The 16,150-nt window shown below is 41.3% G+C and overlaps 1 protein-coding gene across 1 annotated transcript in view; it reads right to left on the reverse strand.

Annotated features, from left to right (window-relative positions):
• The window catches only part of NT5DC1 (5'-nucleotidase domain containing 1), a 430,483-nt gene that overhangs the window by 69,622 nt on the left and 344,711 nt on the right, over window positions 1-16,150 (reverse strand). Inside the window, exon 9 of the mRNA XM_073575978.1 lies at window positions 9,310-9,428. Coding sequence (XP_073432079.1) covers window positions 9,310-9,428 — 119 coding nt within the window. The remainder of the gene's footprint in view (window positions 1-9,309; window positions 9,429-16,150) is intronic.

Here is a 16,150-nt window from a genome sequence, read left to right on the forward strand (position 1 = left end):
AGTAGAGAGTTCAGGTGCCGACCCCTATACACACAGTCAGGAAACATGAACACAGCAGACAGGAGATAAAAGGTACAGAGCATGGAGTTGGCAGCAGACAGAAATCACAGCATGGAGCAGTGACTAAGATGGTGTGCGGGGGATGGGAGGCCATGCAGTGATGCCAGCAGGGTTGTTACAGCTATAATGAGTTTTAATGGGCGTGCATATACAGTCCTCAACGTTGCAATTTTTTTGTGATTTTCAAACAAGTTTAAACACCACATCATGAAACCCTAGTCTGCGTTGAAATGTAAGCCTCCTACACAGCTATTTCTGTTTTAGTTAATGAATGTGTTTGGTATCATTGGTTACTCATAGACCTGACTATATTCCTAGAAGAAATGATGCTGTTTTGAAGGGAAAGGGCAGGCACACAAAATATTGATTTAATTTAGATAACTGATTAATTGATAAAAGTAACTATGCTCATTATATGTAAAAGTGACCTGGCAATATGATTCTAGCTGCCAGTAAGATTATGCTAATACTAAACATGTATAATTTTTTATAATTTAAGTGGTGCCAATTTTTGGGAAATTTGTAAAGAAAAACAATGTTCAAGATATGGGCTGTGTGAGGGCTTATTTTTGCATCTTGAGCTGACATCTTTACTGATACCAAGTTTTGATTGCCTATTGCATTTTATTACAATGCTGTTGCGGCTAAAAATAGTAACTTACAAGTAAAACAGAACTTGCATGTACTGTGCTCCTTGACCAAGAAACAAGCCTCCACAGGTAAACTGGTGCAGTAGCCTGGCTTATAAACTTTTACTGAGACATGAAGAAGAAAAAGCTGGGCAAAATGTGCGTCAAGGGAGAGGGACTTGACTCAGAGGTACCTCTCTGGATTGCAGACCACACTGTCAGATAATAGCCTTTTTTTAGAATCAGCACAACCTCACATACAACACCTTGATGTTAGGCATTTTTATGTTACCAATGGGTTGCTTTTTGCAGGGTTCAGCAGCTGCACTTTATTTATATGCCAGTAATTGTTTACACTTTTCAGCATGCACCTTATATTCACACACTAGGGCTACTTTCACACATCAGGTTTTTTCTGACAAGCAGGATCCGTCAAAAATTGTGGAAAACTGATGAAATAGATCCGTTTTTCTGCCGGATCCGTCCAGGGGATCCGGCAAAAATCCAGATCCGTTTCATCCGTTTTCTTATCTGTTTTACGACGGATCCGGCTGGCCAATTTGATCTAAGCATGTTTAGACTTAAAAACCGGATCCGGTGACCGAATCCGTCTATTTCCGGATCCGGCGCATTCCAGTGCCCATTGACTTCCATTGTAGCAAAAAGCCGGAAGCGCAGCATCCGGCGCTGTCCAGTTTTTCGTCGCAGACAAAAAACATTACTGGAGACGTTTTTCCAGACGCCGGAATTAAAATTTTAGTAGGATCTGGCGAAAACCGGAAGAAACAGGAGGCCATGCGGCGCAATCCGGCGCTGATACAAGTAAATGAGAAAAAACGATTCTGGCGGCAGATTTCGCTGGTTCCAGTTTTTCTAAAAATAGCTGTATCCTGCCTGTTCGAAAAAACCTGATGTGTGAAAGTAGCTTAAGTCATTTTGCCAAACTATCTTAGTCACTGATCAGGGGTGGGGAATCCTTTTTCTGCCAAGGGCCATTTGGATATTTATACCATCCTTCGGGGGCCATATAAACTCCGCCCACAAAGTACCTCTTGACTCTGGCACTGGTTTCATGACTTAATCTTTCATTGCATGCCCTTCAATGTTTAGTGAACACTGCGTGTGTGCTCACAGAGCAAGAAGAAATTAATGAGCTTGTGGCAATCAAAATACAGCTCCCTGCCCAAGAATGAAGTCCCTGAGAATCTGCTCAGGGGCCTGATAAAAGTTCATCGAGGGCCGTAAATGGCCCTGGGGCCTGAGGTTCCCCACCCCTGTTGTAGATCAACAGAATGTGTAATCCTTTAGCATCTAGTATTTGCTTTGCAATGAGCTTATTGTGAGAAAGTTGTATATACAGCTCTGGCAAAATTAAGAGACCACAACATCAAAACCCTGTCATGGGTAGACCAATCTCCAGACCTGAAGCCCATTGAAAACCTCTGGAATGTAATCAAGACGAAGATGGATAGTCACAAGACATCAAACAAAGAAGAACTGCTTAAATTTTTGCGCCAGAAGCAGTGTGAAAGACTGGTGGCAAGCATGCCAAGATGCATGAAAATGTGCTTAAAAATCATGGTTATTCCACAAAATATTGATTTCTAAGTTAAAACACTAGTATTATTGTTTCTAAATGATTATGAACATGTTTTCTTTGCATTATTTGAGTTCTGAAAGCACTGTTTTTTTAAATTTTGACCATTTCTCCTTTAAAAAACAAAATTTATTGCTTGGAAAATCGGAGACATGTTGTCAAAAGTTTGTAGACTAAATGAACAATTTACATTTTACTCAAAATTATACCCATAAAGGGAAAAAAAACTGAATATTTGGAAGTGTTCTCTTAATTTTTGCCAGAGCTGTACATTGCAAATGCATTGCTTTTCATGCACTTCACTTTTGCATATGAATTTGGGTTCTTGGGCAGATCGTGCATATGACACAAGAGTACTTTTTGCCATTAGTAGAACAGAAACTTAAATATATGGAACAAAAGTGTTCCCTACAAGTACCATAGCTCCTCCACATGCATTGCTAGGAGGTATTGCTGCCAAAAAATATTTTTACAAATGTATTTTCCATATTTGATTGATTAATTTTTTTTTCTTATATAATGTTCTCTAAATGTCAAAAAACGTGAATGTCATATTGCTATAGTGCTTCTCTGCTACCTGAACCTCTATAAGCTACAGTATTTTGATAGGTGTTTTTCCTCAGCTTGTATACCATCAGAGTTCATGTTTTTAAAATTTTCAGCACTATTTTCTGACTTTAATTTTGCTTTTACAGAGATTGTGATCCAATAAAATTATTACGTTTTATATGGTTTTGTATTTCACTTCTTATTTCCCAGGTGTACCTGGTAATTTTGGTATATACAAACTTCTGCAGTAGCCTGGCCTATAAACTAGGATTGAGAGGTAAAATATAAAATTAAAAATCCCTTTGTTCTTTAGAGCAGAGATGATTTTTAATGAATGGTTAATTGCAAAATTGTTTGTTTTTACAAGGCTATTGCAATTTTATCCATTTATAATATCGCAAATACCCTCTTAACTACTTCTAAAAAGGTATACAAGTCAAACTCTAAAGGCCATGAAACTACTAAATATTTCATAATTTAAAAAGCAGAAGAAACCTTTTATTTCCATGAATAAAATAAACTTTAGCTGTATGAAACTCAAGAGCAACAAGATACTTCATCAAAGAGTTTGGATAAAAAATAAAACACATTACAATATGGCTACGCTTTCTTCAAGAAAAATGTGGTCTTTCATCTCACAAAGAATCAGTGTGTTTATATTTCCCATGGAATAGTTGGCTTTATTAGACTCATATGGGTCTAACCTTCCTTGCTTAAGCGAATTAAACATCTGCATGACATCCATGGGTTTTTATTCAACACAAATCAGGTGAGGTCTTAGGGATCCTGTTCATTCTATTAGAAGCTCCTAGCTGACAAAGCAGAAACTTCAAATCTTTGACTAAAGTTGAAGGAACAATCAGTGGCCTAACTGATGGGCCCTAGTGCGACATTTGGACTTTGCCCCCTCCACATTTCGGTCAAATGGATGGGCCCTTGTAGCATTTTAGATCCTATGTAGTAGTGTCTCCTATCTTGGGCTCCTTCCTGGTATATATGTCCCCCATCCTGGGCCAATCCTAGTATATTATGTATACAGTGAAGGAAATTACCGGTAAGAATAATTCTACTATTTGATCCCTTGCTGGTTTTGTAAAATTGCCCACTGACAAAGACATGAACAGTCTATAATTTTAAGGGTAGGTTAATTTTAACGTTGAGAGATAGAATATCAAAAATAAAATACAGAAAATCACATTGTATAAATTATATAAATTTATTTGCATTTTGCAGTGAGAAATAATTATTTGATCCCTCTGGCAAACAAGACTTAATACTTGGTGGAAAACCCCTTGTTGGCAAGCATAGCAGTCAGACATTTTTTGCAGTTGATGATGAGGTTTGTACACGTCAGGGCGAATTTTGGTCCACTCCTCTTTGCAGGTCATCTCTAAATCATTAAGATTTTGAGGCTGTCACTTGGCAACTCGGAGCTTCAACTCCCTCCATAAGTTTTCTATGGGATTAAGGTCTGGAGACTGGCTAGGACACTCTGTAAGGGAGGGACATGACTGTAGTGTTGACCTGAATTACTGTTATATTCATGTCCAGTCCTTCCCCTACAGAAAAATGTACTGTTCTCTTCTGCATACCTGCATCTCCAGGATCAGATTCCTCTGGGCACTTCCCAGGCAATAATGGTCCCTCTTCCAGGCGACCCCCAGCAATGGAGACACAGTCCAAGTCAACTTTAACACTTTCTTTACTGAGTATTTCACATGTTACATCCACATTTGGTACATTGTGACATTTGCTTGTTTCCTCATCTTTCCCTTTCTCGCTGTTACTTCTGTGCAGTACACGCCCAGACTGGACCATCCTAGACTCCTCCCCAGTTCCCTTCTGGCCTAACCTTGCCATGATGACAATAAATTCTGCCTGTTTCGCCCCAGACTCTAAATCATCAGTCACCAGGTTTGGTTGCCTCTGGTAAAGCATCCGGCCCATCTGTACCGAACTCGTCGAAGTCTTAGCGTCCTTCAGTTCAGCTGTCCAGCTGACTCCTGCCTTAAAAGCATCGGCCCAGGTGACAAGTCGCCACATCTTTCCGTTTCTGTACTGGCCCACTGCTGTGACACACAGTGGCCATGGGTAACGTGGGCTGCAGCACTTGAACGTTGCATGGCTGCTAAGCTGTCCGGGCCTATAGCCCATGTGGACACTAGGGCACCCTGGTCCCATCTGACCTAACTTCAAACAAGGTCCACGCTTACTACCCGGCAGCCCCTCCTACTCTTAACCCTCTATGAACATCCTATCAGCTATATCTATAGAGCCGACTAGTATGCCCCCATCTAGTGGCCCGCAACAGAACTACACTTATCCATGACTATGTAAACTATATACTAAAGTGCCCTCCTCTAATGTCCCCAAGAGGATGCACTAACTTTCCTTAACTGTACATACACAACAGGCAAATTATATTATGCAATAATATAAGACAGAAATACAAGACAATATGTTACAACTTTCTACAAAATGGTAACAAATACATGTAGCAATACCATTAAATACTAGCGATAATGCATCATTAAATGTAGCAGTACCACAGGCGTTAATCATAGGCATTATAACATAGCACTATATACACAATAACATGAAGGGCACGCTGAGGAAAGAAAGCAAGAAAGACATCATATCTCACTCCCTTACAACTCCACAAACTTAATGTGGTTCAATTTGAGCCACTCCTTTGTTGCCTTCCTGTATGTTTTGGGTCATTGTCTTGCTGGAAGACCCAGCCACGACCCATTTTTTAATGTCCCGGAGGAGGGAAGGAGGTTGTCACTCAGGATTTACAGTACATAGCTCCATCCTATATCACATTGTTGAGATGAAGTAGTCCTCTGCCTTTAGCAGAGAAACACCCCCAAAACATAATGTTTCCACCTCCTTGCTTGACAATGAGGACATTGTTCTTTGGGTCATAGGCAGCATTTCTCTTCCTCCAAACACGGCGAGTTGAGATAATGCCAAAGAACTCAATTTTTGCCTCATGCGACCACAGTTCCTTCACCCAATCACTTACAGAATTATCCAGGTGTTCATTGGCAAACTTCAGATGGGCCTACTCATATGCCTTCTTGAGCAGGGGGACTTTGTGGGCACTACAGGATTTTAAACCTTTACGGCGTAATGTGTTACCAAGAGTTTTCTAGGTGACTGTGGTCCCAGCTGCCTTGAGATCATTAACAAGTTCCCCAGGTAGTTTTAGGCTAATCTCTCCTTCCTCATGATCAAAGATACCCCACGAAGTGAGATTTTGCATGGTGCCCAGATCAATGTCGATTGACAGTCATTTTGTATTTCTTCCATTTTCGAACTATTGCACCAACAGTCGCCTCCTTCTCAACCAGCTCCTTACGTATAGTTTTGTATCCCAATCCAGCTTTGTGCAGGTCTATGATGTTGTCTCTGAAATCCTTATAAAGCTCTTTGGTCTTGTCCATGTTGTAGAGGTTAGAATCTGACTGATTAATTGAGTCTGTGGACAGGAGTCTTTTATAAAGGTGACTATGAAAGACAGCTGTCTTAATGCAGGTAATGAGTTGATTACAAGTCTGTAGGAGCCAGAACTTCTAATGGTTGGTAGGGAATTCTCACTGTAAAATGCAGATAAATTTATATAATTTATACATTGTGGTTTTCTGGATTTCATTTTTGATATTCTATCTCTCAATGTTAAAATTAACCTACCCTTAAAATTATAGACTGTTCATGTTCAATTATCCTACATTCTGGAATATATTGTATCTATTTGGATTAACACGCAGGTGTGCTGCATTGACATTTCTTTTTTTCACTTGAAAAAGACAACAGTGCGGCGTTGAAATGCATTGTGAATAAAAAGTCTTTTCCTCATCATCTTTTCTGAAGAACTGATTCACTCCAGCAGTGCAGCCCACTTACGTGCTTATCCAACTGGATCCAATACCTTCTGGAGGATTGATTCCCCAGCAACGGGGCAGCAGTCGCTAATTTTCTTCATGCCTACATAAAAATTGCACCAGGTTAGCGTAACCAGCAATATCCTACTCTCCCTCCATAGGGTATCACCCTATTGTGTGCTCTGTTTCCCACTCTTAGATTTACATATTGTCGTATATATGTCACTCATCCTGGCCCAATTTCGTCACTCAAAATGTCCTCAATCCAGGTATATATGATGCCCATCCTGGAATATATGCTCTTATCCTGGGCCCCATCCTGGTATATATGTCTCTTATCTTGAGCCCCATCCTGGTATATATATCACCCATCAAAGGCTCCATCCTTGTATATATACCCATCACCATCATCCTGGTATATATATCCACCATCCTGCTATATGCCTCCCATCCTGGTATATATATCCTCCCTATTGGTGTATACAGTATGTCTGTAAAAAAAAGATTCCACTCACCTTCTTTTTGCTCCCCTGCAGTGCAAAATCCTCTTCTGAAGGTTGCAGCTGAGTTCAACGTGCAAGCCATGTGAGTGCATGATGTCACTGCCATACACCCCCAGTCACGTGCACACCAATGTTAACTGCTGGCCTCTGATTGGTCGGCAGCGTGTACTGCAGTGCACAGTCCCGTATGAAGTCAGCTGTCATGTGTCGGGAAAGATGCAGGGACATGACCTATGACGTAACTATACGTCATAGGTTTTGAAGGGTTTAAGCAAGGTTAAAGCCATCATTCCCTTGCATCAGAAGGGTTTTACAGGTAAGCACATTGCTGCTTGTAAGGTAGTCCCTAAATAAACCATAAATTGCTGTGAAGAATGCTTCTGAGCACTCAAGAAAGTACAGAAAATGCCAGGACTGTCTCATATAAAAAGATTGAATTACAAGATTGGTTTAACACCAGTACAAGCTTGCTCAGGCATGTCAGCAGGCAGTGCCTTGGCTTCAAAAAGGGCAGTAAAGAAGCAACTTCCCTCCAAAAAAAACCTATTAAGACAGACTGCCATTCTGCAGGAAGAACAATGAATAGATTGCAGAGGAGTGGGGTAAATTATTATCTTATGAAGTCCCCTTCAGACTGTTTGGGACATCTGGAAGAAGGATTGCCAGTAGAAGAAAACGTGAAAGCTACAATGAATTATGTCAACAATATCATGAGACTTTTTAAAGTGGGTGGACAAACAAAACACAGAAATTGTGATAAACTTCAAACACTAATTAGACTAGGATGGGTCACCATCTGTGAAGTTCTGTTCCAAAAGCTGATATCCAACATGTCAGGGAGAATTGCAGAAGTCTTGAAAAATAAGGGTAAACACTGTAAATACTGAATCTTTGCATAAACTTGATGGATTTGTTAATACAACGCATGAAATAAGTATAATTGGACTTTAGTAACCATGGATAAGTCTGACTATAACATCGAAAAACACTGGAGCACCAAACTGTGACGCTGAGTCACTTCTCATAGACAAGCTGCGAGTGGGGATAGTCACGGAGTCCATGGTCAATAGCCAGGAGGGTACGCCATAAACAGAGGGAAGAGACAAAGGCGCAGTGAGGTACTGGTGAGAGGCCAGAATACTAGCAGGATAGCGGATCAGAGCAAAGGGGTTATACAATGAGCAGTCAATAGGAAAGTCCAGGGTCCAGCAACAAAATTTTAGAAAGTCATAATGCTGAGGAAAAGACACAGAGGGAACAAGACACAAAGAGCAGAAAGCTACCACTGGCAGTCACTGTATCTGGACCAGACAGCTTAATTAAGTAACTAAGTAATCACTGGAACAGAAAACACATGAAGGGAGCTCATCACCTCTCAGAATCATATTGTATGGCTGAGCTGTCAACAAAAACACTGACAGGTCAGCATGCCCCTACACCAGACTGGACAATAGAGCTGTCAATCACTGCACCGACACCTCAGCATGGCTCTGCATCAGACTGGACGACTTGGCTGTGAATCACTGCGTCCTAAGACACACTGGAGGGTGGAATCATTACACAAACATGTGTCATTCTCAAAACTTTTAGCCTTGATGGTACAGTTCATTTCTCTAGTGCCACACCAGAAGAAGCTGTCTACCAGCAATTATTAATATTTTTTTAATAAAAAGTTTGCTTCTACATTTCATGAAGATAACAAAATGGCCGGTTCATTAGAGGTTAACTTTATGTATATGACAATGAATATAATGCTCAGTAACAAAGTATTGACAATTGCTCAGTGATTCCAAAACTCCAGTTCTCACAGCCCCCACACATAATGTTTTCAGGATTTTGGAATTATTATTAAGGTATCAGAAACTGCCACTGGTTCTTTCACCTGTGCAATACTAAGGAAATCCTGAAAACAGGATATGTTGGGGGCCGTGAGGATGGGGTTTGGGAAACACAGGTATAGGCCAAGGGTACAAAGAAAAGTTTTACAGTATCAAAGTATTTTTCCTTTAGTAGTAAGTGAGGTATACTACATAACTAAAATTCAATTTAGAAGAATAAGTAAGCACTTTTCATTATCATCTTACCTTGGGTTCTGGCTTTCCAGTCATTTTCTTTAACAGATCATATAAATGCACCCAGTTACCCTGAGAATACCAGCCTGCTTTCTCCAGTGATGGCAGCATGTCAATTTCCACATCATTGTCTACAAAGCCAATGTGCATACAAATTAGGAAGAACTCAATATAAAAGATACAATAAATAAAATAAACAACATAAAAGATATGCTTGAAATTGGCCAATCTATCTTATACCCTAATAGGGCATTAGGATTATTATTTTTTGGCCACAATGGAGAGAGGTTACAAAGAGCGTCCCTCACCCTAGAGAAACTGTCTTGTCCTACACATTCTGTAAGCAATGAGAAAAAAAAAAAGAGTTACAGAGCAGGTTTCCACTGTAACAAAAGCAAATGGAAATCACATGGAATCTCTAGGAATAGAAGTCACAGAAAATCTTTAGGAAGATTGGCAGCACAGTGGCTCAGTGGTTAGCATTGTTGCTTTGAAGTGTTAGGGTCTTGGGTTCAAATCACCAATGACAACATCTTCAAGGAGCTTGTTTGTTCTGCCATTTTTGTGTGGTTCACCTCTGGTTTCCTTCCACACTCCAAAAACATATTAGTAGGTTAGATCAGGGTTCCCCAACTCCAGTCCTCAAGGCCCACCAACAGGTCATGTTTTCAGGATTTCCTTTGTATTGCACAGGTGATGGAATTACCACCTGGGCAATACTAAGGAAATGATGAAAACATGACCTGTTGGTGGGCCTTGAGGACTGGAGTTGGGGAACCCTGGGTTAGATTGTGGGCTCCAAAGGGGACAGAGCCCTATTACATGCAATAGTGCTATATACAGTGGGTACAGAAAGTACTGTATTTTCCAGCGTATAAGACGACTTTTTACCCCTGAAAATCTGCTTAAAAGTCGGGGGTCGTCTTATACACGGGTGTCGTCTTATACGCCGAGTGCATATGGGGGGAGTGGTCCGGTCCCGATGAACAAGGGAGGGTGTAAGTGGTGTTATCATCCCCCTTTTACCTCATTGGTGGCAGCGGTGCGGCGGTTCCTCCTTCAGCAGTGTGGCGGCTCTGTGCTGGGGGTCGGCGGCGGTTCCTCTTTGTCCAGCGTGGGGGCACTGTGCTGGGGGCGGCTGCGGAGGCTCTCTGTCCAGCGTCGGGGCTCCTCCGGCATTTCCCCAAAGCCCGGATGCCCAGGCAGCTCCATTGCTGCGATGTGGTGGCCTCCGGGAAAATGGCCGCCGGAGCCCACGCATGCTCAGATTCTGATCTCGTCCCGAGATCTCGGGAGATGAGATCTGAATCTGAGCATACACGGGCTCCGGCGGCAATTTTCAGGGAGGCCATCGCATTGCAGCAATGGAGCTGCCTGGGCCTCCGGGCTTTGGGGAAATGCAGGAGGAGCCCGACACTGGACAGAGAGCCTCCGCAGCCGCCTCCAGCACAGCGCCCCCACGCTGGACAAAGAGGAGCCGACACCGAAGCCCAGCACAGAGCCGCCACAGTGCAGATGGAGTAGCCGCCGATCCCCAGCACAGAGACCCACAGACAGCACCGCTGCCAACAATTAGGTAACAGGGGGATGATAACTCCACGTACACCCTCCCTTTGTCATCGGGACCACTCCCGGCATATAAGATGACACATGGCATATAACAAGACCCCCGAGTTTTAAGAAAGTTTTCAATTTTAGCTGGAAAAGTTGGGGGGTCGTCTTATACGCCGGAAAATACGGTATTCAGACCCCTTTAAATTTTTCACTCTTTGTTTCATTGCAGCTATTTGGTAAATTCAAAAAAGTTCATTTTTTTTTCTTATTAATGTAAACACTGCACTCCATCTTGACTGAAAAAAACAGAAATGTAGAAATTTTTGAAATATCACATAGTCATAAGTATTCAGACCATTTGCTCAGACACTCATATTTAAGTCACATGCAGTCCATTTCCTTGTTATCCTCCTTGAGATGGTTCTCCTCCTTCATTGGAGTCCAACTGTGCTTAATTAAACTTATAGGAGTTGGTTTGTAAAGGCACACACCTGTCTATATAAGAGCTCACAGTGCATGTCAGACCAAATGAAAATCATGAGGTCAAAGGAACTGGCCAAGGAGCTCAGAGACAGAACTGTGGCAAGGCACAGATCTGGCCAAGGTTATAAAACAATTTATGCTGGTTTTCCTCCGTATGCTGACTGGGCTATAGACTATAATGATGCCCACAGAGCAAACGTGCGCTCTGACGTGCATGTGTCAAGCTTAGACACAGGTAAGTGCGTCGGAGTAGGAGTAGAGCCATCTCAACAAGGATCACAAGGAAATGGACAACATGTGACTTAAATATGAGTGTCTGAGCAAAGGGTCTGAATACTTATGAATATGTGGAAGAGTCCTGAGGAGATCATTTGCATATTCCCAGTGCCTTCTGGGATAAGTGAAGAGTCTCCGCAAGCTCAACGATCACTGGGTTTTGGCTGTTGCAGCTGAAAAGAGGAAATCGGAATTTTGGCTCATCTTTCATCGTTTTTAAGAAATCTCAACATGGAAGAGGCCAGGAGCCATTTGGTGAGCTGCATTTCATGCTACATGTTCACAGACTTACCAGTGGAAAAGCCAAACATCACATGCCACAAATGCAAGCTTGTGTCCCTGTTGGAGGAAAAATTGCAAACTCTCGAAGAGAGGTTAGCTACATTGAAGATCATTAAGGAAGGTGAAGAGTTCTTAGACAAAGCAGAATTATCTCTTCATGTTGCAGAAAGAGAAGAAATTCGAAGTGCACCTGAAGAAACAGAGGAATGGAAACATGTGACCCAGAGAAGCAGGAGGTCAGGAGGCAGTCAGCACCCATACTGCTAAGGAACCAGTACCAGGCTCTCACGCAGGAAAACGATGAAGAAATACATCAGAATAAGACTTTGCCCACAAACAGCAACCTTGTAAGCCTTCAGAGTCCTCCTGGAAGGAGAATGAAAAATGTCGTGAAGAAGAAACGGAGAGTGGTGGTCATGGGGGATTCCCTGTTGAGAGGAACAGAGGCTACTATCTGCAGACCGGATATAACTTCAAGAGAAATGTGTTGTCTTCCAGGTGCAAAAATTAAAGATGTGTCTGACAGGATATCAGGACTCTTCAGGCCTACAGATGACTACCCATTCCTGCTACTACACGTGGGGACAAACGACACCGCAAGAAACGAACTGGAAACCATCTGCAGAGACTTTGAAAACTTAGGCAAGAAAGTGAAAGAAATGGGAGCGCAGGTGGTCTTCTCTTCCATCCTCCCAGTGGATGGCCATGGAAGAAGGAGGTGGAATAATATTCTGCAGGTGAACAACTGGCTACGTCGATGGTGCCATCAGCAACAATTTGGATTTCTGGATCACGGAATGAATTACCTATACGATGGACTACTTGCTAGAGATGGGGTGCACCTTACGAAGACTGGAAAACATGTATTTGGAAGTCGCCTTGCTACACTTGTAAGGAGAGCTTTAAACTAGAACAACGTGGGAAGGGAGGCAAAAGACCAGAAAAAGCCATACACCAAACAAATGCTATTGAGAACTCTGCTATTAGAAGTGGAAAGGAAGAAAAAAGACAAAAGAATCTAAATAATAAAAATATTGGAGAAAGAGAAAACAATCACAAACTAAAATGTTTCTATACTAATGCACAAAGCATGGGCAACAAACAAGGAGAATTGGAACTACTAACACAGGAAAAGAAATATGATGTAATTGGAATCACTGAAACTTGGTGGGACGGTACACATGATTGGAATACTAGACTAGAAGGATACAACTTATTTGCAAGAAACAGACTTGGTAAACGAGGAGGAGGTGTCGCATTGTATGTTAGAAATGCATATATCTGCACAGAGATTGAAGCTTGTGAGACTGGGAATTCTGTGCAAACTGTTTGGGTAAGAATACAAGGACAGAACAATGGAAAGGACACCATTGTAGGCATTTACTACAGACCGCCTGTGCAAGCTGAAGAAATGGATGAACTCTTTATGCATCAAATGGCCAAGTTCTCCAAAAAATATGACATAGTTGTCATGGGAGATTTCAACTATCCAGACATTTGTTGGGAATCTCTCTCAGGCAAAACTAACAGGTCAAGGAAATTCTTATCCTCTCTTGCTGACAACTTTATCTTCCAAAAGGTAGGGGAGAAAACAAGGGGAACTGCTACCTTGGATCTAATCCTTATAAACAGGGAGGAAATGGTTGAGGAGGTAAAAGTGGCTGGGACCCTAGGAGGTAGCGACCATGCTACTTTAGAATTTTGGATAACTAGAGGAGGAAGACCTGTGAAGACTCAAACGTCAAGGTTAGATTTCAGAAAGGCAGATTTTAAGGGATTCAGAAAGAGAATTGGAGGGATCCAATGGCTGGATATCCTTAAAGACAAAAATGTCCAGGAAGGATGGGAAATCTTGAAAAATGAAATTCTCAAAGCACAATTGTTAACAATTCCGAAAAGAGGGAAGACTAGGAAGTATTTAAGGAAACCAGGATGGATGAACACAGAACTTAAGCACATGCTAAAAAGGAAGAAAGAAATGTTTATAAAATGGAAAGAGGGAGGCATATCTAAAGAAGAATATAATGCTGTCTGCAGAACCTGCAGGGCACAAATCAGATTAGCTAAAGCTGACAATGAATTGAGGCTTGCAAGAGATGTCAAAAGCAATCATAAAGGATTTTGGGGATATGTCAAAAGTAAAAGAAAAGTCAAAGATGCTATAGGATTTTTACAGGATGAAAATGATGAAATGGTAAGACAGGATGTTGAGAAGGCCGAACTTTTAAATTCCTATTTTGCATCTGTTTTCTCTCAGAAAGGAAATGTAACCTCAACTGTTCTTCACTGTCCTATTAAGGGAATAGAAGAATCCAGGATATCTATAAACAGAAAGATAGTGAGGAAACACTTAGCTAACCTAAATGAATTCAAGTCTCCAGGTCCAGATGAATTACACCCCAGAGTACTGAAGGAGATAGCAGAAGAAATTTTAGAACCCCTCTCCATAATCTTTGAAAATTTTTGGAGAACAGGAGAAGTCCCAGAAGTCTGGAGAAGAGCAAATGTTGTTCCTATCTTCAAAAAGGGGAAGAAGGTGGACCCAGGCAACTATAGGCCGGTGAGCCTGACTTCTATACCAGGAAAGATCTTTGAACAAATTATTAAACAACATGTATGTCAGTACCTAGATAAGAATGAAGTGATTAAACAGAGTCAGCATGGGTTTGTAACTAATAAGTCATGTCAGACTAACTTAATTTCCTTCTATGATGGAATCACTGATTGGGTGGATCAAGGAAATGCTGTAGATATAGTATATCTTGACTTCAGCAAAGCATTTGACAAAGTATCTCATACAATCCTTATTGAAAAAATGACTAAGTATGGAATGGACAAGGCAACTGTTAGGTGGATTCATAACTGGCTTAGTGATCGGCCCAAAGAGTGGTCGTAAATGGCTGCACATCCAGTTGGAAGAATGTCTCAAGTGGGGTACCACAGGGCTCTGTCCTGGGCCCTGTATTATTCAACATCTTTATCAACGATTTAGATGAAGGAATTGAGGGTAAACTGATTAAATTTGCTGATGACACAAAGCTAGGTGGGATAGCTAATACTAGAGAAGAGAGAGAGAGGATTCAAAAAGATATAAATAAACTGGAGCAGTGGGCAGCAACTAACAGAATGGTTTTTAACAGGGAAAAATGCAAAGTACTACATCTGGGCAATAAAAATGAAAAAAGCATATACAGAATGGGAGGAATAGGGCTAAGCAACAGCACATGTGAAAAAGACTTGGGTATACTAATAGATCACAGACTGAATATGAGTCAACAGTGTGATGCAGCAGCAAAAAAGGCAAATGCAATTCTAGGATGTATTAACAGAAGCATACAGTCTAGATCACGTGAAGTCATTATTGCCCTCTACTCCTCTTTGGTCAGTCCTCATCTGGAATATTGTGTCCAGTTTTGGGCACCACATTTTAAAAAAGACATCAACAAACTGGAGCAAGTTCAGAAAAGAGCGACCAGAATGGTGACCGGTCTGCAAACCCTGTCTTATGAGGAAAGGTTGCAGGATTTGGGAATGTTTAGTTTGCAAAAGAGAAGACTGAGAGGAGACTTAATAGCTGTCTACAAATATCTAAAGGGCTGTCACATTGTAGAAGGATCATCGTTATTCTCATTTGCACAAGGAAAGACAAGAAGCAATGGGATGAAACTGAATGGGAGGAGACACAGATTAGATATTAGAAAAAAACTTTTTGACAGTTAGAGTGATCAATGAGTGGAACAGGCTGCCAAGAGAAGTTGTGAGTTCTCCTTCAATGGAAGTCTTCAAACAGAGGCTGGACAGACATCTGACTGGGATGATTTAGCGAATCCTGCTTTGAGCAGGGGGTTGGACCAGATGGCCCAGGAGGTCCCTTCCAACTCTATGATTCTATGATATTTAAATTTTTCTTTGTTAACAATTTTGCAAAAATTTCTACATTTCTGTTTTTTTCAGTCAAGATGGGGTGCACAGTGTACATTAATGAGAAAAAAATGAACTTTTTTGAATTTACCAAATGGCTGCAATGAAACAAAGAGTGGAACATTTAAAGGGGTTCTACTTTCCATACCCACTGTAAGTAAGCAAAATGAAGACATGGTGTTTCTCATGAGCTGATTATATCCTTCAGTTTGCTCCATTGGTGGCACTACTGGGAAACTAAACACATTACTGACAGTGTTTGTACCATCAATTACAGCTGATTGCTGAGCTGATCAGCTGACTGTCAATGGATTTTAGTAAAAAGAAAAGCAAGTCA

The sequence above is a fragment of the Dendrobates tinctorius genome, unplaced genomic scaffold (assembly GCF_039654945.1).
Source record: "Dendrobates tinctorius isolate UK_male_01 unplaced genomic scaffold, ASM3965494v1 ptg000046l, whole genome shotgun sequence".
NCBI classification, from domain to species: Eukaryota; Metazoa; Chordata; class Amphibia; order Anura; family Dendrobatidae; genus Dendrobates; species Dendrobates tinctorius.